Source organism: Sus scrofa, chromosome 2 (genome assembly GCF_000003025.6).
Source record: "Sus scrofa isolate TJ Tabasco breed Duroc chromosome 2, Sscrofa11.1, whole genome shotgun sequence".
NCBI classification, from domain to species: Eukaryota; Metazoa; Chordata; class Mammalia; order Artiodactyla; family Suidae; genus Sus; species Sus scrofa.
Genome location: NC_010444.4, coordinates 150,925,807 through 150,951,374, shown reverse-complemented (window position 1 = coordinate 150,951,374; position 25,568 = coordinate 150,925,807). Strand labels below are relative to the sequence as shown.

Genomic DNA, 25,568 nt, shown 5'->3' with positions numbered 1-25,568 from the left:
CTGGCCCACTGAGTGAGGCCAGGAATTGAACCTGCATCCTCACGGATACCAGCCGCATTCATTTCTGCTGTGCCGCAAGGGGAATCCTGCATCATCTAATTTTAATTCGCCAATTAAATGCTTTTATAATCCCCACCTTACAGGTGAGGAGATGGGGCGTCCGAGGCATTACATAACACGGCAGGGTGTGGCAGGGCTGGAATTTGCAGACAGACCTCCGTGGCTCCAAAGCCCATGGCCTGGACTTTGCTTGTCAGTAAATATGGAGCGGCGACCTCTCTGAGTTGGCGGCTCTGTTGTCGGGCCTTTGAAGGACGAAGGAGAAAGGGAGCGGAAAAGCAGAGATCGATTTAGGCCTCAGATGTAGTAAACGCATTTTCTTCCTCTGCTATTTTGGGCCCCGGCAGAAAACCAGAGAGACGTACGGGAAGGAGCCGTGGGAGTGCGAGGAAGATGAACTGGCTGAGATCCTGGTGAGCCGGGCGGCAGCCCTGGCCCCCCTGCCACCAGCGTGGGCCCCAAGCTCGCGCACGGAGCATCTCTGCCAAGCGCCGCCCCTGCCACCCGGCTCTGATGCTCTGGGCAGACCCGGGTCGGGCGTGGGGCCAGGGCCGGGGGAGGGGGAGGGGGAGGGGGAGAGAGACCCCCCCCCGTCGCTCCATGTGCCCCGGTCACCTGGCTCCATGTCTCACGCAGCGAGAAGAGCTGCCGGACGCAGAGAAATACGAAATCAGCAAATTCCACTTCAGCGACCTGCCGCTGACGGAGCTGGAGCTGGTGAAGTGCGGGATTCGCATGTACTACGAGCTCAGGGTGGTGGACAAATTCCACATCCCCCAGGAGGTGAGGGCCCGACAGGCCACGTCCGTCCCTCTGCGTCCCCTTGGCTCTCACTGTTGAACTCGGCCCACAAACCCCCTTTAAAAAGAGCGTGCCGGCGGCTCCAAGGCCTTCAGCATCCGTCGGGCACACGCAGGGGAGTCACTCATCACGAGACACTTGGTTCCGCTGAACGGCGGCGCTGCTCGCGGCGGGGTCCAAGGCCCCAAGTTCGACGGCTGGATACCCGGATGCCAAAAACCAACCCCCCCCTCCCCCGCACAAAACGGTTCTACAGGCCAACGGGGCAGGAACTGTGGCTTAAATCAATGAAAACAGGATTCCGCCGGTGTGCTGGGCGTGCACCCAGGGGGCTGGGGGCTGGGGGAGCGGGGATTACCATGCAGCATTTCCCAGACTTGGGTTCCAGCAGGGGTTCTCAGTGTGTTGCCCCAAACCGCATCAGCACCCTTGAGAATGGATCCACACACACGGAATCCGAACTTGTTTAAATAAGTGCCCCCCGCCCCTGCGCCCCAGGCAGCCGCACATGCGCGTCTGAGAAGCAGTGGTTAGAGACCCTTTGGTTCTTCTGCATTTCAGCCCGCCAGCGCCTCCCCGGGCCTCCTTTCGTAAGCACCACCACCCTCGTCGTCTACGCAGGTGTCCGCCCAGCGCTCCTTGGCATCTGGTGCCAGGTCCCCAGGCGGCCCGCAGGGTGGGGGCCGGGCGGGGCGCCTCCCTGACCCGCGCGCGCGCGTGTGTTGCAGGCCCTGGTGCGGTTCATGTACTCGCTGAGCAAGGGCTACCGCAGGATCACCTACCACAACTGGCGGCACGGCTTCAACGTGGGCCAAACCATGTTCTCCTTGCTGGTGGTACGGCCGGGCCGGCGGGCGGCGGGCGGGAGCGGGCGGCCCCAGGCACCCCGGGCACAAGCCACAGCCGTCTTTTCCGAAACCATGCAAAGGGAGTGCCTGCTTCCCATGAATGCTTTCCAAGGAGAGAGAAGCATAGTACAGTTTTGGAAAGAGCTGCATCCCCCCCATCCAGTATCTGGAGAAAAACCATGGCACGTTTTGCATTCGTTCACCCACGAAAACACAGCGTTTATTTTGTTTATAACCAATTAAGTGATTTCTTTTCTTGACTTTTTTTTTGGTCTTTTTGCCTTTTCTAGGACTGCTTCTGCGGCATATGGAGGTTCCCAGGCTAGGAGTCCAATCGGAGCTGTAGCCACCGGCCTACGCCAGAGCCACAGCAACGCGGGATCCCAGCCACATCTGCAACCTACACCACAGCTCACGGCAATGCCGGATCCTTAACCCACTGAGCAAGGGCAGGGACCGAACCTGCCACCTCACGGTTCCTAGTCGGATTCGTTAACCACTGCGCCACGACGGGAACTCCCGGGAAAGTGATTTCTGTCATATCCTTTTTTCATTTGAAAATACATCATCACATCAGTCACATTCTTTGTGAGTATATATATTTTTATGGCAAAATACGCAGAGCCTACAGTACATCATTTTACCCGTGCTGGGGTGTACAGTTCGGGGGCATGAGGTCGCAGCACTGGGCAGCCGTCGCTGCCCCCGCCTTCAGAGCGATCCGCGCGCGCACGCACCCCGCCCCCATCCCCCGCCAACATTCACACGACCCCCACTTCCCGCCCTCCCCGGTCTCTGGCGACCACATTCCACTGTCGTGGTCTCTATGCATTTGGTCATGTATCGGCACGCCACCCAAGGAGAATTGGACAGCATTTGTCCCTTTGTGTCAGGCTTGTTTCACTTAGCACCATGTTTTGTTTTGTTTTGTTTTGTCTTTCTAGGGCTGCACCCGCGGCTTATGGAGGTTCCCAGGCGAGGGGATGAATCAGAGCTGTAGCCGCCGGCCTGCGCCACAGCCACCGAAATGCCAGGTCTGAGCCACGCCTGCCGCCTACACCACAGCTCAGGGCAACGCCGGATCCTTAACCCACGGAGCGAGGCCAGGGATCCAACCCGCGTCCTCGAGGATACTAGTCAGATTCGTTTCTTCTGAGCCACGATGGGAACTCTGCAGAATGTTTTCAGGGCTTATCCTTTAGCGAATGTTCTGGTGTCACAGGCTTCCGCGTTGTGGAACCAGGTCACCGTTTCTCGCCCAGCCTCCTCCCGTTGGGCCCGGGCGCTGAGTTGGGCCCCTCACTATTGCAGACAGCGCTCCCTGTCCTTGGACGGACAGACCTACGTGTATGGGCCGAGGCGGTCTTTTTGTCTTCGACGGTCTGGAGCTTTTATATTCCTTTAAACTTTTTTTTTTTTTTTTGTCTTTTCTTTTTGTTGTTGTTATTGTTGCTATCTCTTGGTTCTTGGGCCGCTCCCGCGGCATATGGAGGTTCCCAGGCTAGGGGTTGAATCGGAGCTGTAGCCACCGGCCTACGCCAGAGCCACAGCAACGCGGGATCCGAGCCATGTCTGCAACCTACACCACAGCTCACGGCAACGCTGGATCGTTAACCCACGGAGCAAGGGCAGGGACCGAACCCGCTGGATCGTTAACCCACGGAGCAAGGGCAGGGACCGAACCCGCAACCTCACGGTTCCTCGTCGGATCCGTTCACCACTGCGCCACGACGGGAACTCCTTATATCCCTTTAAAGTGATGTCCCACCCAGGCCACGATGCACATCTCTGCCCTGGTCCAGCCTCCTCGTCCGCACTCCCGCCCCCGCGGCCGGACCGCCCAGGACAGAGAAAGCTCTGTGACCCGGAGGCGGCGCCCTGGCCAGGTGGCCAGCAAAGGGCAAATGCGCCGCTTGGGCTTCATGGCTTCCCTGGAGCCGCAGCGTCAGGCCTCCCCACGGTCCTTCCACCTTCTCTCCAGCGCAAACAAGGAGTCCAGTGTTGGAGGAAGGCTCAGGGACACTCTCCTGGGCGGGGCCTAAACGGTTTAGAAGCTCTGCTTTCCCAGTCTGGCCAGGTTCGCAAACCCTCTACATCCTGAAACCCAAGGGCGAGGGCTGCTCACCCATCGCCTAGCCTGAGGCCCTCCGCCTTGGATGTGCAGAAGGAGAAACGGAGGCCCCGAGGGCCGTGGGACCGGCTAAGGTCACGCAGGAGAAGGCGGCCCACAGCCCCGTTCTCCCCGACTGTCCCAGTTCTGGCCCAGAAAGCCCCACACCCCAGGAACCCCCCAGTCACGGCAGACATCTGGTTGCCCTGTGGCGCTCTGGGTAGAGCCACGGTCAGGCCCGTCTCTGAGTCCGGGCCCTCGCCCCACACCCGTCCTCTCGGCCCTGGACTGAGCGGCCCCCCAACTGCCTTTCCAGACGGGAAAGCTGAAGCGATACTTCACGGACCTGGAGGCCTTGGCCATGGTCACGGCTGCCTTCTGCCACGACATTGACCACAGAGGCACCAACAATCTCTACCAGATGAAGTAAGTTCGCCCTCAGTGGCCCTCCTGACTGCTGCCTGCCTCCAGGGTCGATCATTTCACTCTGAACAGCTCTCAGACTCGCTTGCCAAGGGGCAGTCCTGCCGTCCACAGGCTCCCGCTTCCTCCTTCCCTTGGGTCTGGGTAAAGCCCTGTGGCGGACCCAGGAATGGCCCTCAAGGGTCAAGAATCCGACTGCGGCAGCTCAGGTCGCAGCTGCAGCTCAGATTCAATCCCTGGCCCAGGAACGTCCATACACCATGGGTGTGGTGAAAGAAAGAAAGGAAGAAGGAAGGAAGGAAGGAAGGGAGAGAGAGGGGAGGAAGAAAGCAAGGAAGAGGGAGGGAGGAAGGAACGAGAGAGGAAAGGAGGAAGAGAAAGGCCCCAAATACATCCGGACTCAAACGCCTCGACTTGGGAATATGTTGCCTTACATTCAAAAGAAACTTGCAGATATGAAGATATGATTAGGGATTCCCCCCCCCCCCAGGAAAAGTTAATTTATTTAAAAATTTTTTTATTACAGTTGATCTACAACAGTTAAGGATTGTGACACATAGGATTATCCAACCGGGGGGGCGGGGGCATGTCATCAGAAGGGTCCTTTTAAGAAGGAGGTAGGACATCAGAGGGCTCAGAAGATGCTACACTGTTGGCTTTGAAGATGGAGGAAGGGCCACAAGCCAGGGAGAACAGGGGCCTCTAGAGGTCGGAAAAGGCAAGGGGACAGTCTCCCCAGGGCTCCAGAGAAGGAGCACCTGTGCAGACCCGCCTCTGCCCTCTGAACTCCAGAGCTGTATGTAGGGTAATAAATAGCTATTGCTTTAAGCCATTAAGTTTGGGTAATTTGCTAGAGCAGCAGCAGGAGACTCATAAATCACTCCCTCCGCCTCCTCCTTCCCGTGGTACCCGCTGAACTCGCTGAAGCCCAGATGGTGGTAACTGATAATGGCTCTCACTTAATCCCCTGGGCTTTGTAACGCCCCTGAAACCAGTGCAGCGGGCTGGGATTCCCACGGCGAGCAAACCAGACACCGCCACCGCCCACACAGAGCTCATGTCCAGATGGCCCTGAAGCAGGGTCCTTGGCCTCGGGCCTCGGTGGACCCTCACGACTGCTTTGTGGGCTGGACAGAGCGGGGACAAGGTGATACCACATGATACACATGGAAACTTAGGGTCTTCTCAGGGCCCATGGCCTGTAAGTCATTAACAAGCTCCAGAACATGCTTCTCTGAGTTTTCTCAATTCCTGCCTCTGCTGCGAGGCTAGAGTTGTGTTTACATCTCACCTCATGGGAAGCTAAGCTTGGCACATGCTAAGTGCTCAACAAATCTTCACTGGATAAAGGCACGAACCAATATACTGCTTATGGGCGTTCAGCGGCTTCCCCCAGGACCCAGCTATGGAGGGTCTGGGGCTTGGTGACCTTCAAACTATGTGGCCTGCTGCCAGGGTCCACGGGTGGCTATGGAGATGCGTAAATCTCTAAAATTTCATGTGGCCGTGTGTGTGTTTGCGTCTTTTGCTGGAGGTAAGTGTCCGCACTCCGCAATAGACTTTCTAGGGAGTCCACAACCAGATGTGCAGTCTCGGAACAGATGTGGAGAAGGCTAAAGCCTGAGGGTCAGGACACCTGCTCTCCCGTACTCGCGCTCACTGCCTCACTGCGCGGCCAGGTCCTTCTGGTCCCTGCTCTTCAGCCGCTCTGCCGGCAGAAGCGGGAGGTGAGGGACGGGATGTCTCTCAGCTTCATCTCAGCCACTCCGCGCTGATCCTGTGTGTGTGTGTGTGTGTCTTTCTCTCCCATTCAGATCCCAGAACCCACTGGCCAAGCTCCACGGGTCTTCCATCTTGGAAAGACACCACCTGGAGTTCGGCAAAACGTTGCTGAGGGATGAGGTAGGACGAGGGCCCCGGCAGGGCCCCACCCCAGAGGAAGCCCAGCGGGGCCTGGGCGGCCGCCCCACGGCCTGGGGTGGCGTCGGGGGTTGGGCGCCTCGCCTGCCCGCGTCACGTCTCACGCGTCTCCTGCGGTTTTCTCTCCAGAGCCTGAACATCTTCCAAAACCTCAACCGCAGGCAGCACGAGCACGCGATCCACATGATGGACATCGCCATCATCGCCACCGACCTCGCCCTCTACTTCAAGTTGGTCCCCACACCCCCGTGCGCCCGGCGCCGGCCGCGGACAGGGCGGTCCCCGCAACTCCCCCTAGACAGGGGGCGGCACGGAGGCCCAGGGGAAGATTTGCCGAGATCAGATACCAGACCCTCGGAAGAGTCCGAGTTAGAACCAGGTCTTGGCTTCCAGGCCTTAGCTCTTTTAACCGTCTTTTTGCTTTTAATGATATATCAAAATTATATTATATAATAATAATTATTATATTATAGCCCTAACGCTAGACATAGGGCTGCTTTTTTATATCAGCATATACATACTGTCTTTTTAGGGCCGCACCCGCAGCATATGGAGGTTCCCAGGCCAGGGGACGAATCGGAGCTGTAGCCGCCGGCCTCCACCACAGCCACAGCCACGCCGGATCCGAGCCGCACCTGCGACTTACACCACAGCTCACAGCCACGCCAGATGCTTCACCCACGGAGCGAGGCCAGGGACCAGCCCCACGTCCTCATGGATGCTAGCGGGGTCTGTTACCGCTACGCCACCACGGGCACTTCTTAATTATCTTGTCTTAGGGCGCCTCTCTCTGAAAGGGCCAGCGTTCACAGCCCAGGTGTTGCCCCGTTCCGGGAGGTGCTCCTTTCATAACTGGAATGTTCCTTCTGCAGGAAGAGGACCATGTTCCAAAAGATCGTGGATCAGTCGAAGACGTACGAGACGCAGCAGGAGTGGACGCAGTACATGATGCTGGAGCAGACTCGCAAGGAGATCGTCATGTGAGTTGAGACGAGGCTGAAACCCCGATGCCCTCGGGCCCAGGCTCACGAGGCAGGATGCTGCCGGACAGGCCTGGCTGGCGGCGAGGGAGCCCTGCGACGCGGTGCAACCTGGGGCCCCTGACACGGGGAACGGTGAGGTTTCGCCGAACAGCCCTGCGCAGACGCGATGCTGCATCGGTATCTTAGGACAAAAATGCAAGACAGGATACTACGGTTGTATTTTTTTGTACACAAAAAGTACACGCTTTGCAGTATTTTTATCCTCAAATTCAGAATTGGGGTGGTGAAGTGATATAACGTTAAAGCTTTGGATACGACTTAGAGCACTGGACCAACTGTAGTTTGAGGGATGCGTAGTATCCCCCAAATACACGGGGTTACCTTTGGCAGTGTCCTTCAGACAGGCAAGGGCCTGCGGAGCAGCTGCGTGACTCACAATTACTGACGTGGCTTATGTGACATTTGTGTCTCGCTGGCACACGCTCTGCTAACGGGACTCCACTTGGAGGTGTCTGGAGTCTCTCCTTTCAGCTTGCTCAGCGCGCTTCCGTGACTCACCTTCACCGGTGAGGGTGACACGTGCCTATTTGAGGCCTTTGGTGAGTGTGTGGCCTGTGCCAGTTGGGCCTGGCTCCCCGGTGATGGCGGGCACTGGGCATTGATGTCACAGGAGCCAAGGCCTGAGCGCTTCCCGGAGAAGCGTTGTTGGTTTGCCCCACGTGCTGCTGTGGAGATGAGGTTTCACGGGGGCACAGATGCTGCACGTCCTTGCAGCAGAGGAGGGGGCGACTGCTGGGACAGGCCCAGGGCAGACGGGCAGGTGGCCAGCGGCCCTCCCTCGGCTTTGAGGTTGTCCAGCCAGGCCTCCGCAGAGGTCCTCCGATGCTACAGCCACTGAAGCAGGGGGCACACCCTGGCTGCAGCCGCCGCCGGGCAGACTGGCCGCTGCCCTGCTGTCCCTTTCAACATGGTGCTGCAGAAGCGCCAAGGGAGTGGACGAACGCTGACCTCTTGAACGGGGACCCAGTACCGAGAGCTGTCCCTTCTCCCGCGTGTTCGTGTAAGGAGCCAGGGGAAAGAGCTACTCTGCTGGGGATGCAGAAGCCAGTTCCACAGCTCTCAGGAGACATCAGTAGGCAGCAACAGCCAGAAAATTCTGACAAAGAAGAGAAAGACAAGGGCCAGCAGGACTGAAGGCAGTTCCGTCTGGGCACAAAGGGGACAGGTCAGTGGACAGGCCCAAAGCCCCTGCCTGCGCCCGAAGTGGAGAGAGGGGTCATCTCACAAATGGCGTTGGGACCACGAAGGGGTCTGATGGGTTTTTCCCAACACCGCTAAGCGATGCTGCAGTTCTCAGCAAACACTGACTGGGGGTCCTACAAACTGAATTCTCACACCATCTACCAGGAAGCGGCGTCAGATCCCACGGACTCAGGGCTCGGCCCCCAGGACTGGCGTCCATTCGGACCCAGTGATTGCCTGGGCTCTGACTGAGCAGCAACTGACTTAGCAGTTTCTTCTAAGGGTTATTGTAAAGAATACAGAACAGCCAGATGACAAGGTCCAGAGGGCAAGGCCAGGAGGGTCCATGCAGCAGGCACTTCCAGCCCATGGAAGGGGGCAGAGTCCCCAGCCCTGGAGCTCATTAACTCTCACTGCTCAAGAGTTTTGTAAGCTTAGCGGCAGCTCCCACTCCCCTTACCTGGGGTCAGCGCGGGGCGAGGGGGGGGCCTGAAAGGTTCCATCCCTCTCCTTGCTTGGTTTTTCTGAACCCATCTAGGGACCCACCCGATGTCACTTAATTAGCATAAGTCCCGAGGGGCTTCTCGAAGGACAGGACACTTATCACGCACGAAATCCAAGAGTTTTGGGGCTTTGTGTGAGGACCAGGGACAAAGACCAAATACAGTTCACATGCCACCGTAGCAGTGGAGCCCTGTGTCCTCCTACAGCAAAATCAATTCCAGATGCATCAAGGATTTTTCAAGGATTGAGAAAACACAAAAAGGCAGAGAGGAAGACAGCATGGACATTTAAAAGAATAACTTCAGGAGTTCCCGTTGTCGCTCAGTGGTTAACGAATCCGATGAGGAACCATGAAGTTGTGGGTTCGATCCCTGGCCTTGCTCAGCGGGTTAAGCATCATGAGCGTTGCCATGAGCTGTGGTGTGGGTTGCAGACGCGGCTCGGATCCCGCGTTGCTGTGGCTCTGGCGTAGGCCGGCGCTACAGCTCTGATTCGACCCCTGCCTGGGAACCTCCATATGCCGCGGGTGCGGCCCTAAAAGACAAAAAAAAAAAAAAAAAGAGAGAGAGAATAACTTCAGAGCGAGCTTTCCCAAGTGTGACGTAAAATTCAAAAATCATAACTAGATTGATAAATTTGACTACGTAAAAATTAGAGATGTTTGCACACACATACAAGAACACACAGCCGAGTCAGACTGCGTGTGCCCAACTGGGGGAAAGAGGTGCAACGCTTCTGGCAGAAAAAGAGCTCATTTCCTCAGCAGTCATCGAAGAAAAAGGTGATAGAAAAGAAAATCGCATAGAAAAGCCCAGCGAACGGCAGGAGCAGCTATTCTCAGAAAAGGAATCCCAGCGGGAGAGAAACAGATGAAAAGCCGATGCCTGGGCCCCCAGCGTGAGCGAAACGCAAGGTGAAACCACCTCGAGACAGAACCGTTCACCCTCCTCCTGGCAAAGACGAGACCGTTGCTGACACACAGCGCCGGGCAGAGTGAAGGACAGCAGGCAACCCACCCACTGTGGTGGGAGCATCGGCAGGTGCAGCCGCACGGTGGGCCGTGCCCAGCCAAAGGGTAAATGCCCCCGCTCTGACCAGCGACCCCACATCTGGGACACCCCCAGACTTGCTCCCAAACGTGCTCCAAGGAGTACGTACAAAACTACTCAGTGCAGCCTTATGTGTAACCACAGATCGAAAAAACGTCACCAACCATGACGGGGCCTGAGTTAAAAACATGACGCGACGCAGTGTCATACGGCCTTAAAAAGAGAGAGAGCGCCCGAAGCAGGACTTGCTCCATCCTTGCAAAAGCCAAGGCAGCCCCGACTGGAGCACACAGCCCCCCAACCCCGAAAGCCGTGCAGGACGCGGGTGGCCTCAAAGGAGTCACAGCTCCCGCTCTGCGCGTTATCTTCCTGAGAAAGTCCCAACTCCCCTCTCAAGCGACACCATCAAGGCGAGCTCGCCCTTTCCTGAAGCCGAGGTGCCAAGACATCTGGGGCATCACACGCAGGGACAGCAAATACAGGGTCCTCCCAGCTGCTTTCACTCGTGGCGCTGCCTGTCCGGGGGAGGGCTTCCCGGTTCCTCTCATATATTTAATTTTGTTAAAAGCCAAACGAGGCTGTAGAAGTGGAGAGTTTCGTTCTAGATTGTATGCAGAGGCAGCAGGAGCTAAGGCACTTGTCATTTAACCCCGTCCTTCCTCAGAGGCGGTCCCACAGCTCAGGGATGGGCCCGCTCTCAGGGGCGAGGTGCCCCAGGAAGGAATGGAGGCGGCAGCACCTGCTGTCGCCCCTGCTGCCTCGCTGTCTGTCTCTCTGGCCCACCACACACGCATCCGTCCACCTCTCCCTTTCCTAGAGTTAAGAATAAATAATAAGGTAGGCGTCGCTGCGGTGCATTCGAACACGCTTATAAGAACTGAGAAACAGAATCAGATTCTTTCACACAGAAACCAGTGTGATTCGCCTGCTTTCGTTGACAGTACAAGACTGGCACTTCCAGTGATGTTATAGGGCAAACATTTCCATAAATTAAATGAGTCAAAGCTGCAGTTTCAACATTTTGATGAAAACACAGTTAAAACTTGTTGTAAGATAAGAGCAGTTTATAAAAAAATACAACCCTGGAAGACAGATGAAAATGAATAGTGTTTTAATCGACCCGACTCATTGCAAGTGTCTGGGGTTAACCCGAGCGCCGCAGAGAGAGAGTCAGGGTGTGATTAACAGCCACGTGAGGAGTTTTGGTCAAATCTCACGGGACGTTTCCCAGGAACGGAGGGGATGAATGCCTTTAACGTCTGCTTTAGCAAAACTGACGGAAAATCTGATCGACCCCTCTGCTGAGAGATTATTCAGAATAAGGAACAGTATAGTCTGGGGATGCGTCACTTGGAAGAACTGAAAGAACGGAGTGACACTGACACTAACCCGTCCATCCCGGGGTTTCTAAACGCCGCGTCGATAAAAACAAAACACTGGCATGAAACTGACGCTAAATCCTATCTTAGTCTGGCAGTAAGAAATATTCACTAACCGATTTTTTAAACAGGTCCATCTCTCTCACAAAGAGATGAATTTCCAAAAATATTTACTTTTGAGTGTTTGCTATTATTTCCAATATATAAGATATTTTGTCACATTGGTTACTTTTTTTTTTTTTTTTGGGCTGTCCCACAGTATATGGAGTTCCTGGGCCAGGGATCAGATCCGAGCTACAGTGGCGACCTACACCCCAGCTCACGGCAACACCGGATCCTTAAGCCACTGAGTGAGGCCAGGGATCGAACCCGAATCCTCATGGTTCCTAGTCACACTCATTTCTGATGAGCCACAGCGGGAACTCCCAGACTCTTTTTTTAAATCAAAGAATAGCACATTATTATCGAAGTTCCAGGTACGATGTGGTGACCTACGTTTGTCCAGGGTTTTACTCCATTTGCAGTTACAAAACCATCGGCTAGGCCCCTTGCGTTTACAACACAAGCTCACAGCTAATTTTACGCATCATAGTCTGTCCCTCTTAATTCCTGACCCTGTAGCGCCCGCCCCGCTGGTAACCACTGTATCTCTAGTTTTTTCTTTACATTTCTGATCTGCTCCCCCCCCCCGCTTTTTTTTAAATCATATTCACTAGTTTGTTGTATTTAGACTTCACATCTATCATACAGTATTTGCCTTTCTCTGACGTATGCAGTTAGCATAATACCGTCTAACTGCATCCACGTTGCTGCAAAATCCCATTATTTTTTACAGCTGGGTAGTATTCCATTGTATACACATACATACACACACCCGTCTTCTTTCTCCATTCATCTGCTGATGGACCCTGAGGCGGCTTCCGTATCTTGGCCACCGTAGATAATGCTGCTACGAACAGTGGGTGTGCGTATCTTTTTGAATTAGTCTTCTTGCTTTTGCAGATAGATACCCAGGAGTGGAATTGCTGGGTCCTATGGCAGTTGTATTCCTAGTTCTCTCTGGAAAACTGTCTGGTCGGTTCCTCGGCCCATTTTTAAATCAGGCTGTTTGGTTTCGTTTGATGTTGAGTTGTAAGAGCTGCTTACATTTTTGAATATTAACCCCTTATCAGTCATAGACTTACAAATATTTTCTCCCATTCTCTAGGCTGCCTTTTTGGTGGGGCAATGGTTTCCTTTGCTGTGCAAAAGCTTTTAAGTTTAACTAGGTCCTGTTTGTTTATTTGCTTATATTTCCTTTGCTGTAGGAGACAGATCCAAAAGAAGTATCACTACCATTTCTGTCAAAGAGGGTTCTGCCTATTTTCCTCTAGGAGTTTTATGGTTTCTGGTCTTATAGTTAGGTCTTTAAAATTCCAGACTTTTAAAGAAAAGCTTGTTCGTGTGTTTTAAAATGGGTGATGAGCTGATAGCTGATATGAAAATGCTAGGCTTTGTTTGTTGGTTTGTTTTGCTTTTTAGGGCCCCACCTGCAGCATGTAGAAGATTCCAGGGTAGGGGTCAAATTGGAGCTGCAGCTGCCAGCCTACGCAGCCTAAGAGATAAGCCACCCTGGCTGTTCTTTCTTTTCCTTTTTTTTGGCTCTTAAAATGTTTTTTAGGAGTTCCCATCGTGGCTCAGTGGTTAACGAATCCAACTAGGAACCATGAGGTTGTGGGTTCGATCCCTGGCCTTGCTCAATGGGTGAAGGATCCCGCGTTGCCGTGAGATGCGGTGTAGGTCACAGATGGGGCTCTGATCCCATGTTGCTGTGGCTGTGGTGTAGACCAGTGGCTACAGTTCCAATTCGACCCCTAGCCTAGGAACTTCCATATGCCGGGGGTACGGCCCTAGAAAAGGCAAAAAGAGAAGAAAAAAAAGTGTTCTAAATCAAAGTACAGTCGATTTACAATATTGCATTCGTTTTTGGTGTATGGCAAAGTATATTCTTTTTCATACTCTTTTCCGTTATAGGCTGTTATAAGATATTGAATATAGTTCCCTGTGCTATGCAGTAGGTAGGACCTTACTGTTTATCTATTTTATTTTAATTTTTGTGATTTTATTTTTTTATTGACTTACAGTTGATTTACAATATTGTGTTAATTTCTCCTATACAGAAATTTATTTACTTTTTCTGTATTTTATATATATATATATATATATATTTTGGGGGGGTCGTTTGTGGGTCACACCTGCAACATATGGAGGTTCCCAGGCTAGGGTCTCATTGGAGCTGTAGCCACCAGCCGACACCAGAGCCACAGCAACGCGGGATCCGAGCCGCATCTGCAACCTACACCACAGCTCATGGCAACACCGGATCCTTAACCACTGAGCGAGGCCAGGAATGAAACCCCTGTCCTCAGGGATGCTCGTGGCGTCCGTTACCAGCAAGCCTCCACAGGAACGCCTGTATTCTTTTCCAGTACCATGCCTCTCAGGACATTGGATACACTCCCTGTGCGAGACAGTATTTTTTTTAATTGAGCGGCTCATCCCCCCTCCCCCGTCCCTCCAGCCGCATCCATCTAGGAATGAACATCAAGAACTTAGAAACACCGTTTGCACTTGGATCGCCAAGGCAGCCACTGCCCGGAAGACCTTCTTCTAACACACGGCCACAGACAACGACACGGGGCCAAGACCAAATCGTCCATCCTTCTCCCCACGCAGCAGCCGTAGTCAAAACTCAAACAGCAATTAAGTGCCTCTTTAAATGAAACCCAAGGAGCTCAGGTCGGCTCCAGCCTCAATGGCTACCCGCTGCTGGGCACCCACCGAGGTTGGGAGAATGGGGCTTTGGGAAGGGCTGGAGCCACGACGCAAACCATGAAAACACCGACAACCCTGCAAACCAGAGCTCAGGAGCCCCCGCACTGTCTGGCTAACGGATGTCGGGCTGTTGGGACAGGGAGATGCCTCGCGGGCGGCACTGGGCCAGCACCCAGCAAAAGCACCTGCCGGCCCCAGCTCAGACCTCAGCCACCTTTCTGGCGCCCGGGGAGCCTGCGTCCACTCACCCACGCGGCTGCTCCCACTCTGCAGGGACGGACTCGAGCGGCTGCGGTCGGGTCGACGTGCCCCTCGCAACGCCCAGTCATTCAAGCCCTTTGCAGAGGGCGTTCGCCCGCTCCTGGTCTAAGGTTTTGCAAAGGAGGAAGGCGAAGCCCAGGGAGACCGAGGGGCTGCCCCGTGCCCCGGGCTCGCGTGGAGCCGCAGGTCCTGGAGTCCAAGTCCCCGCCCCTCCTGCACACCCACGGCTCCCTCCGGCTCCTTCCAACTCTCCCCGCCGGCCACACCCCAGGCCCGGTGTGGATCCAGGGAGGCTGGGATGCTCGCGGGGGTCAGCCTGGGTCGGGGAGAAGCGCACCCCCGCTGAGCTGAAGCGACGTCTGCTCTGGGCCCGGTGGGCCGGCCGTCCTGGGGTGAGCACCTTGAGGGAAGAGAATGACCATGAGGACGGCGGGGGCTCGGGCGGGACCATCTCACGGGGCGTCCCGGGAACCCAGCACGGATGGGAGACTCCTGCAGAAGTTCCCAGGATCAAACCGCTGCAGTGACCACGCCGGTTCCTTAACCTGCTGCCCACAGAACCCGCGACCATTTTCGACCCACGTCCGAATGTCCCATGACCCGACCTCCTGTGATGAGCGCATTTCACAGAGAGAACGGAGGCTCAAAGGCGTGAAGTCACGCGCCCTTAAGCGCGGGAGGACAAGAATGAGGACCTAAGTGCTGACCCAACGCCTCATAGAGAACTGAAGGCGGTCTCCCTTCAGCTCCACCTCCTCATTTTTTTTTTTTTTTTTTTTGGTCTTTTTGCCTTTTCCAGGGCCGCTCCCGCGGCATACGGAGCTTCCCAGGCTAGGGGTCGAATGGGAGCTGTAGCCGCCAGCCTACGCCAGAGCCACAGCAACGCGGGATCCAAGCCACGTCTGCAACCTACACCACAGCTCACGGCAACGCCGGATCCTTAACCCACGGAGCGACACCAGGGATCGAACCCGCAACCTCATGGTTCCTCGTCGGATTCGTCAACCACTGCGCCACGACGGGAACTCACATACCTCAGGGAGAAAGGTCAGAACTTCTTGGCACACAGTCCCGCCACCTCCTCGCCCTCCTTCTGCGTGATAACCGCGCCGTCCCTTCCCCTTTCGTCCTGATGCCTCCCTCTTATTCGCGTCTCCTCCGTCGCCCGGCCCCGCCGTGTGTGCTTCTTAAATGCTTTGTCACTCGGACACCTTTTTGCTGCCACCTCCCTCTCTTCTCTGGATCCTGCGATGGCTTCGTGACTGGGCTCCTGGCTGGCGTTCCTGTCCCCTCCACACCGTGGCCACTGTGATCTCCAGAAAATGCAAACGGGACCCTTCACCCTTTGGGTCAAACCCGTCGTGGCTTTGCCATTGCTCTCAGCATAAAGCCGTCCCGTCACCTAGCCTGGGCTCTGCGGGTCTGCCCTGGTTGTCTCTTGGGCCCGCCCCCTCCTGCCACCTGCTCCCGGAGCTCTTCTCCCTTCCAGCTCTTAGAAGGTGCCAGGCTTCCTGCCACCAGGGCCTTTGCACTAGACGTACTCTCTTCTTCACTCTGTCGCCAAGTTCACTGCTCCACTTCCTACAGGCACAGGTTCCAGGGCCACCTCCTCAGGGAAGTCCTCCCGACCTCCCGGATCCAGTTTCTCCTGTCACGTGACCTCCTAGATTAGAACTTCTTTCCTTCAGAGAAGTTGTTACACGTTTACACTCGTGTGTGATAAATATGTGTCTGCCCAGCACAGGAGCACGCTCTCTGCAGTCAAGGAGGCTGGGAATCAGCCCTGCCTGGCCTCTGACACGTGTGCAGGGATGGAGAGATGAATGCCCCCTATGGTCACCTGCTGGATGGCCCTCTGCCCGGTGGCCAGCCTGCATTCCCCCCACTGCACCTCTGCCCTATGGCCTGCCCTTCCCACCTCCTGGAAAACTCCTATACACTCCTCAGGCCCTGCGCCACTGTCACCCCTTAGAAACTCCCTGACCTGAGCTAGTTCCTCTGACGTTTGGATTTTTATTTCCTTGCACCTGGCACTCCCTCTGCTGCCCACTTTGCACACTGCAACGAGTTTGACTGGTTCCTTCAGTGACCGGGTGCTCCCTGCAGCCTGTCCAGACCCTTGCTGCCCAGCAAGGCACCTGGCCTCGGAGCAGTTATGGGCGTGGCACTGAAGCAAATGCCTTGTCCTGAGGGCACGAGGCTGTGGACTGGCTTTTCCCTACAACCCACATCTCTGTCCATAAAACGTTTGGCTGTTCCCTGACTGCTGGGATCGATTTTCACAAGACCCCTCCAGCCACGGAAAGCAAACATCAGGGCTGTCCTGAAGCCACCCCTGGGGACCGAAACTGTGACAGTGACAGCTGGCAGGGACCCAGTGACCCGGCTGTGCACCGCCCGCCCTCATTTGCTCCATGTGCCTCGATGGCACATGAAGCCTGAAGTCAGGACAACGTATAAAGGGGTTTCTGAGACGCGGATGCAGCCCGGAAGGGTTAGTTATGTAGAGAATCCCGGGTTTGGCGGGTTTACCTCATCAGAGATAGTTAAGCCTGTTAATATTTCTTTTCCTTTTTATTTTCCTTTGTGGATGCACCCATGGCACGCGGAAATTCCCGGGCCAGGGGTTGATTTGGCGCCACAGCAGTGACAACGCCGGATCCCCAGTCACTAAACCACCAGGGAACTCCTGGCCAGTTACCACTGCTCTCAAGGCCGCCCAGACCAGCTGGGTAACCTGTGCCGGCACAGCTGGTTCACTGTAAAATCAGGCAAGCAGCTAGTGAGGGTCAGAGCCCCGGCTTCCCCCAGCGCCCTCCCCACGCCCTGCCCGGTGGCAACTTACCCAGATAGGCTGACTCCTCTACCACGTGGGGCTGACCCGCTCCGGTCCGGTCCGCTCTGGCTGTGCCCTCGGGCCGGGCCTGCTCCTGCAGGGCAGCCGAATGGCGCCAGCGTCTCCCCCGCTTCCTGCTCCACCTACAGGTGCCGCTAAGCAGCGCAGCTCAGGTGAGGTCGGGTCGGGAACCCAGGACCTCGGGCTCATCTCTGCGGCTCATTGGGTCCTGCTGGCTCCAGGCCCCGCGGGATTCCCGCCCACAGCACCTGGCCGAGGGTTCCCATCCCCAACGGAGGTTCCCACGGCCAAGGGCTAACTGCTGGGAACTGCCCTCTCGGGGCCCCTCTCCAGCTCTTTGTCCTCGTCGCCTCCCTCTGGGCCTCGCGTTGCACCTTCCTTTGTAATGAGATCTGTCTTGCCTCCTTCCGGCACCGTGGGACTCCTTTGAGAGTTTGTCTTTCAATCCCTTCTTTCTTTCCCTCCGTCGTCCTCTAGTCGTTAACATAAGCCTCCCGCAGGACAAAGGGCCTCACCTTCTCCTCCACCACCCACTGCGCGTGCGGCAGAAAGGGGTTCTTGGGAGAGAAGTAAAAAATCATAGCTGTTGCAATGGTCTGTGACCTCCAAACACACGGACAGGGTGCCTGTGTTATGAAAATTCCATGGTGGGGAGTTTCCATTGTGGCTCAGCGGGTTACGAACCCAACCAGGACCCATGAGGACCCAGGTTCAATCCCTGGCCTCCCTCAGTGGGTTAAAGGAGCTGGCATTGCTGTGGGCTGTGGTGCAGGTGGCAGACGTGGCGCGGATCCCGCTTTGCGGTGCCTGTGGTGCAGGCCGGCAGCTGTAGCTCCAATTAGACCCCTAGCCTGGGACCCTCGCTAGGCTGCAGGTGTAGCCCTAAAAAGACAAAAAAAATTAAAATAAAAAAATATTTCAGGGAGTTCCCGTCGTGGCTCAGTGGTTAACGAATCCGACTTGGAACCATGAGGTTGTGGGTTCGATCCCTGGCCTTGCTCAGGGGGTTAAGGACCCGGCGTTGCTGTGAGCTGTGGTGTAGGTTGCAGACGCGGCTCAGATCCCGCGTTGCTGCGGCTCTGGCGTAGGCCGGTGTCTACAGCTCCGATTAGACCCCTAGCCTGGGAACCTCCGTATGCCGCGGGAGTGGCCCTAGAAATGGCAAAAAGACAAAAAAAAAAAAAAAAAAAAAAAAGAAAAAAAAGTTCCATGGTGGAGCGATTACAGAGAAAAGGTTTGAAAAGGCTCTTTGACTGTGGAACAGGGAGGAAGATGAAAAAAAGCTTGAAAACCCGGTTCATATTAGACTGGAGGAAGGGCTGCTGAGGATGTGATGAGATTTACATGAAATTGATGCTTATAAGGTGCCCCGGACAGTAGGTGGCACGTGGTAAAAGCCCCGCCTACGCCCCTCTGCCCGGGACGCGTGTGCAGCGTTTACCGTGCACGCACCGCGCTCTGCGAGACTTCCACCCGCGTTACTCACGTTAGTCTTGCACCCACTGCATGAAGACAGCGCCCCTGTTGTCACAGACAAGGACGCTGAGGCACGAAGCAGTCGGCTTCGTTGCTCAAGGTCAACTCCGGTCATTGACAAGAGGCCGGATTTAAACCTGTCTGACCTCAAAGCCTGACCCCCGGAGGCATCGGGAAGTGACCCTCTGTCCCAGCGGGAGGAGGCACCCACTCCCGGGGACAGAGGAGGCGGCATGGAGGGGCTTGGCCAGGTGGCCGCCGGTGGCTGCGGCCTGACGGGGCGTCCTTGTGTCCAGGGCCATGATGATGACGGCCTGTGACCTCTCCGCCATCACCAAGCCCTGGGAGGTGCAGAGCAAGGTAGGGACCCTCCCGGCCCGGGGCGGGCCTCAGCGCTGGTGGCAGCAGCTGACGTGGCTTGGACGCTCCAGCTCCTGGGGCGGCCCCCCTTTGCCCCCTCCTCCTCTGCCACGTGGAAACCCCTTAGGACGCCTCCCACGAGGACGTCACGCGGGACGGGCGCCGGGTGGGAGGATGGGGGCGGGGCTCGACTCCGAGGAGGGTGTCGTCCTGTCGCAGGTGGCTCTGCTGGTGGCTGCTGAATTCTGGGAACAAGGTGACCTGGAGCGCTCGGTGCTGCAGCAGAATCCCATCGTGAGTGGGGACGGCGTCGGCCTGCAGGGGGTGGTCTCAGCCCGGCGGAGAGCGGTGACCTGGCCGTGGCGGAGAGACGGGCCCTTTCCTCACCCCGTGTCCTCAGAGTGTGGTCCCCGGAGGCCACCATCAACCCTGGCACTTAGGGACGTATTAGAGCTATGACTCCACAGACCCACCTGGACCTACCTGAACAGGAACGCCGGGGTGGGCCCAGCAAGGTGCTCCCTCCTAAATTTGGGGACCCTGCTCTAAGGCACCTGTCCTTAGCCCACCCAGCTTAGCAGAGACGGACAAGCAGAGGCAGAAACTTAGATTCCCTTTCAATTCCCACAGTGTGGGAGCCTGCCTCCCGGTCCTGTGCAGCACAGGCCACTGGGGGGGACCTGATCCAGCTGAGAACCTGCCGGCTCCTGCCACTGAAGGCAGCTCAGTTCGGGGGTTGTCGGAGGCCCTCTAGAGCTAGGGCAGGGCTCGGAATTGGCCGAGGGCTAAGAGGGCAAGACATGTTGGGGATAGAACCACCGCGATGGGGACGGACCAGGCCTGTGAGCGTGCTAAGGATGCCGGGGACACGTGGGGTCCGGCAGGTCCCCGAGAGCAGAGGGCGGTGAGGTGCAGGCAAACCTCCCGAACAAGAACAACGAGGACCTGGAGATCTGTGTCTTTCTGCTTTTTTCTTTTTAACGGCTTAAAATGTAGAGAGAATATAAACTCTATGTATCCATCAGCCAGACTCAACCATCAGCCACAGTCTGCCACTCTGGCCTCAGCATGCTTTTTTTTTTTGGTCTTTTTAGGGCCACACCTGCAGCACATGGAGGTTCCCAGGCTAGCGGTCGAATCGGAGCTGAAGCCGCGCCTACACCACAGCCACAGCCACACGGGATCCAAGCCCCATCGGCAACCTACACCACAGCTCACAGCAACGCCAGATCCTTAACCCACTGAGCGAGGCCAGGGATCCAACCCGCGTCCTCATGGATGCTAATCTAGTCGGGCTCGTTAACCACTGCGCCACGGTTGGGAACTCCTAGCATGCATTTTTTTATCTCTCGGCTGAAGTGTCTTAGTGTAAAATCCCAGACGCGGTCACTTCCTCCACACATACCCTAGGATGCGTCCTTAAGAGCTTAGAACACAAACACACACCCACAACCACAAGACCCCTTTCACATTCGAAAAATGAGTAGTAACTCCTGGAGTTCCCGATGTGGTGCAACGGAATTGGCGGCATCTCTGCAGCGCCGGGACGCAGGTTCAGCCCCCAGCCGCGCACAGCGGGTTAAAGGATCCGGCGTTGCTGCAGCTGTGGTGCAGGTCGCAGACGCGGCTCGGATCTGGCGTTGCCGTGGCTGTGGTGCAGGCCGGCAGCAACAGCTCCGATTCGACCCCTGGCCTGGGAACCTCCATGTGCCGTGGGTGTGGCCCTAAAAAGACCAAAAAAAAAAAAAAAAAAACTTAATATCATCTAACCCCCAAACTCTGTTTTCCCTGACTGAGAAAATTAATTATGCTGATTTGTTCCGATTAGGACCCTGCCAAGGGCCACTGCTCCCTCTGGGTGTTGTTCCTCACAGGTTTTTTACATCCCAGTGGTCCCCTCTGTCTGGGGTGCCCTGTGCTGGAGACAGCGGGTCTCTGCTGCGCAGAGCTCCCCGAGCTCCGGCTCCGGTCACCGCACCCAGGGCGTCGCGGGTCCCTGTGTTTCCTGTCGACCGCTGCTCAGATCCGTGCAGTTACAATGCTGAGTTGTCCCACGAGCAGGTCGCACAGGCAGGGTGGGAGCCCTCAGCATCGGACTGGGGGGAGCCCGCTCACTCTCTCTCCCCGACAGCCCATGATGGACAGAAACAAGGCGGACGAGCTCCCCAAGCTCCAGGTCGGCTTCATCGACTTCGTGTGCACCTTTGTCTACAAGGTGAGTCTGTGGCTCTGCTCAGGCCCAACTAGGGGTCTCGGGGGGCCCGGGGGGCCCAAACACCACCAGGGACATGGCACACCCTGCCAGGGCCAGCGTGGGCCAGCTGACACAGCCCTTCTCGCCTCCAGGGGCCCGTGGTGCCCAGGGCAGCCCGGTGGGGCCGGTGGGGCGGCCCGGCCGGGCCAGGGCCTGGAGCCTCGGACATCCCAGCTGCTCAGTGAATACCTGTGGGACAAGCGGTGTGCCGTGTTTTCCGGCAGGGAAGTGGGGGCGGAGCAGACCCACGCCCTCCTAACCTGTCCACCTGCCGGGAGGGTGACAGGCCACAGCTCCCCATGCGTCGAAAGACCACCGTGTTGCTGTGGCTGTGGTGGAGGCCGGCAGCTGCAGCTCCACTTAGACCCCTAGCGTGGGAACCTCCATAGGCTGCGGGTGCGGCCCTAGAAAAGGCAAAGAAAGATAACCTGGAATTTCTCTTTGACCTCTGGCTCGAGCTTAAAGTCTCTCTCAAGAAACCTGCGGCTCGCCAGTCCCTGTTCTCTGTGCCACCATCCGCCTGCTGTTCGTTGTTTCACCTTTGCCCGTGTTTCCCGGGAGCCGTGGTCGGAGAGGGTAAAGGCAGGGCCAGGTCCCTGAGTCAGCCACCAGACAGCCTCACAGCCGGGTGGCCTGACCCCGGATCTAGGGTCTTTCTGCTGCAGGAGCTGCAGCGCTTCTGCTCCCAGAGTGGGCACAAGCGCATCCTCTGACTTAACGCCGACTCACTGGGCTCCTCCGAGCAACCGGGCAGCATAGCTGATGCCCTTTCCAGCACCATGAGACCCCCTCCACGGCCATCAGTGGCACGTGGCACCATGAGACCTATCATCCCCACAACCCTGCCAGGTCCTGCCCTGAGGTCGTGGTGACCCGCCCAAGATCACATGGCTGGTGGCAGAGGCTGGATCCGAACCCAGGCAGCTCTGAACCCAGCCAGCTCTGTCGCAGCCCACAGTGGGTCCTGGATTTGCCATCCTTACCTGTGCAAAGCTCCATCAAGCCACACCTCCGTCTCGTCACCTAAAATCCAGGAGAGGCGATCTCGCTGCCCCGCCTCTCGGGGTTCGGTGCTGAGGCTCCGAGGGATCAGGCTTCCTGAGCTGGCCCCGGCTGGCCTCCAAGGCCCGATGCTTAGTCTCAGAGCTGAGGCCTCTGCTCGCAGCCCCGTCCCACTCACGGAAGCTGACCGTCCTCGAGCCCTGGACCCCGAGCGAGGCCAAGGCCACCCGGGGAAGAGCAGGCATGGCCTGCCCTCTCCAGCTCCGGCGCAGGGGCAGGGTCGTTGGCGCAAGTGAGACGCGGGGAGAGGAGGCTTCCGTGGGGAAGGCTGGTCTGTCGGAGGCCCCGAGGGAAAAGGCGGGACGTGAGCGTGTGCCGGCAAAGGGCCTGTGAAGCCCACAGAGGGCGGTACCCCCGGGAACCCACAGAGACCCGGGTGCCGGGGGCCGGGTTCGGGATGGTGAGCAGGGAACGGCCCGGGGCTGGAGGGCTTGGGAGCTTCGCGGAGGCGTTTTCATCCTGAAAACCAGGGGTGCCCCGGAGGGGTCTGAGCGGGAGCACCTCGGGATCCTGCGACCGCGGGCCCTGCGGTGCCGGCACCGGGCAGCTCGTTCCAGCGCCCCCCACGCCCCACCGCCTCCCCTCCAGTGCCAGGCGCCGTGTCTTCCAGGAATTCTCTCGTTTCCACGAGGAGATCACGCCCATGCTGGACGGGATCACCAACAACCGCAGGGAGTGGAAAGCCCTGGCCGACGCGTACGACGCCAAGACGAAGGCGCAGGAGGAGGAGAAGCAGAAACAGCCGGCGGCCAGCCAAGGTCCGCGGAGGGCGGAAGACGGGGAGCTCCGACCCGGCGCCGGGAGCCCCAGCCGCGTGGTCCCCCCACCCGGGCTGCCCCAGGCCCCCGCTGTCCCCGTTCCGTGATGGGAGCAGAGATAAGGCTGGCAGAGCAAAGCTGTGGCAGGTCACACAGTTAGCGGTGACAGAGCCTGGGGCCCACGGTGGGGGCTCCCAGCAAGGGCTCCCCCCCCCGTGGCTGCCCGGGGTCGGGCGGGGGCGGATAACGCAGTGACAGGGCTTCGGAGAGCCCTTGGGTTTGCAAGTCTTCCAAGTCCAAGGCAGGTCACAGGGAAAGCCCCAGTTGCCTCTGCTCACCTGCTCTGCTCACCTGCGTGCTCTCTCCTGTCTGATCGCAGCCACAGGAAACCAGCCGGGCTCAGCGGGGGACGCGCCTGCCTCCAAGTCCTGCAGCATCCAGTAGCCTGAGCGGGGACCTGCCGCCAGAAGGCCCCACCCTTCGAGGGCGGAGAGCACCCAGCCAGTAGGAAACCACACACCTGCTTGAGACGTCAAGAGGCAGAGGGTTCGAAAACTGAGAGAATTTAGTTTACATCTGCCCTAGTCGCTTTCAAACCTCTTTTCAGCTATGAGCATTTTATTTTATTTTATTTTGGCTACGCCTGCAGCACGTGGAAGTTCCCAAGCCAGGGATCGAACCTGCGACGGCAGCAGCCCAGGCCACCCCCATGACAGCGCTGGACCCTTAACCCACTGCATCGCGTGAACTCCAGGGAGAACCTTTCAGTCGAGCTAAAATCGACATTTGACTTTTCACAGACCAGATTCCCGTGCTTACCTACAGTCCTTTCTGTTCTCACACCGTCATCGCACAGGACGCAGGCGCACAGCCCTGTCCCACGCGGAGAACCACGTGACGAATCCCGCCTGCCCGTCGCCCAGAGTCTCACATCGAGATGTGGCCTCGTGTGACTGTCCTTCGGTTCGCCTTCCTTGTTTTCTTAGCCGAGACTTTGAAAAGCAAATTCCAGACACGTCGCTTCGCTCTGCTGTTACACATCTTTCAGGACACAGGGGCGGCTTCTAACGTCACACTGTCGTCACGCAGCAAAGGAACCCCGCATACTTGGTTGCGGCGGATGCTGTGACAAGCCGCATGGCCCTGCTACCCGGGACCGCCGTCCCCGCAGTGATGACCGCTGTGTGCAAAGCCCCTTGGGGGTCACCCACAGGGAGACGGTTTGCCCCAGGGTGGCCCGCACCTAGTGAGGGAGCCACCCCGGGTGTCACGGCCGGGCCGCCTTGGCCAGCGCAGGGCAACCCCGGGGCCTTTCCAGCTCCAGGACTCATGGGGGGTCCACCAAGCCCGCCACTCGCGCTGCAGCTCGGCCTCCCCCTCTGCCCACCTCGGCTCCCTCCTTCCCCCAGGTGCCGTCTGGTTCCCAGGGCGTCCCTGGCAAGCGCCCTGCAGAGGCTGCTCTCTCGAGACCCGGCTTGGGACGCGCCCCTGATGTCGCAAAAATGTCTGTAATGATTTGTTTGAACCTGATCCAAACAGGTTTCAGGATTCTAGTTGTCTCCTAGATTCTAGCTGTGCTCCCTTCTCTTCGCCTTGGCCCGCTGCTATGATGCAACGCTGTGCATCAGCTTCCACCTGCCCGCGGCTGCTGAGAGGGGGGAACGTGTGGTTTCTCCAAACCACTGATCTACTCTGACCTCCTTTTTACATAAAGGAGGACACTGAAGACCAGCAAGGGGACGAGCAGGTTCTCGGCTCGGCCCCTGCCTTCTCTCCAGGAGCAGAGGCCCAGCGCCACGGAGAACGCAGCGTCCAGGGCCCAGGCCCCTGACTGCAGAGCAGGTCCCTCTGGGCTCCTGTCACATGAGCCCTGCCCATCTCTGCAGGTCATGATGTCAGCAGTGGGCTGGGTCTGGACCCCTTGTCTGGGTTTCCGGCTCCCCCTGGAGCTTTGTACAGTCACCGACCAGGCCACGGGCAGGAGCACCTCCCTGGCCCATCAGGAATTCCTGCTTCACGGGGCTGGGCATCCTGCAACGAGGGGGGAAGCAGTGCTGCTTTCCTGGAGTTTACCGTCTAGTCAGGGAATGATGGAGACGGAGCAAGCATCTGTCACACAGCTAACCTCTCTCCGGACTCCAACTCCGTCCACGGGGACAGAGTCTGCAGGAGAACGGGTGTGCGTGCGTGTAAAACACGCTGTCGCTCGCCAGAAACGACCCCGGCCCTGGAAACACACTGCCCCCCCACCCCCAACAGGCCTCCAGTTCAGGCCGGAGAAGCTTCTCGCTGAGTGGAAACCCCGCCCCACTTTACAGAGAAAAATCATCCTGCGGCCCCTCCCAAATGAAGAAATCCAAGCAGTTTCCAGACTGAGAAAATAAGCCCCTGGAGCAACGGGAGCGAG

General features: G+C 57.3%; 1 protein-coding gene across 1 annotated transcript in view; it reads left to right on the top strand.

The window, feature by feature from the left end:
- PDE6A (phosphodiesterase 6A) overlaps positions 1-24,723 on the top strand; it is a 59,399-nt gene extending 34,676 nt beyond the window's left edge. The window contains exons 11-22 of the mRNA XM_005661807.3: positions 408-473; positions 697-843; positions 1,590-1,697; positions 4,136-4,245; positions 6,057-6,144; positions 6,292-6,392; positions 7,035-7,142; positions 19,024-19,087; positions 19,307-19,381; positions 21,219-21,302; positions 23,014-23,161; positions 23,541-24,723. Coding sequence (XP_005661864.1) covers positions 408-473; positions 697-843; positions 1,590-1,697; positions 4,136-4,245; positions 6,057-6,144; positions 6,292-6,392; positions 7,035-7,142; positions 19,024-19,087; positions 19,307-19,381; positions 21,219-21,302; positions 23,014-23,161; positions 23,541-23,605 — 1,164 coding nt within the window. The 3' untranslated portion in view covers positions 23,606-24,723. The remainder of the gene's footprint in view (positions 1-407; positions 474-696; positions 844-1,589; positions 1,698-4,135; positions 4,246-6,056; positions 6,145-6,291; positions 6,393-7,034; positions 7,143-19,023; positions 19,088-19,306; positions 19,382-21,218; positions 21,303-23,013; positions 23,162-23,540) is intronic.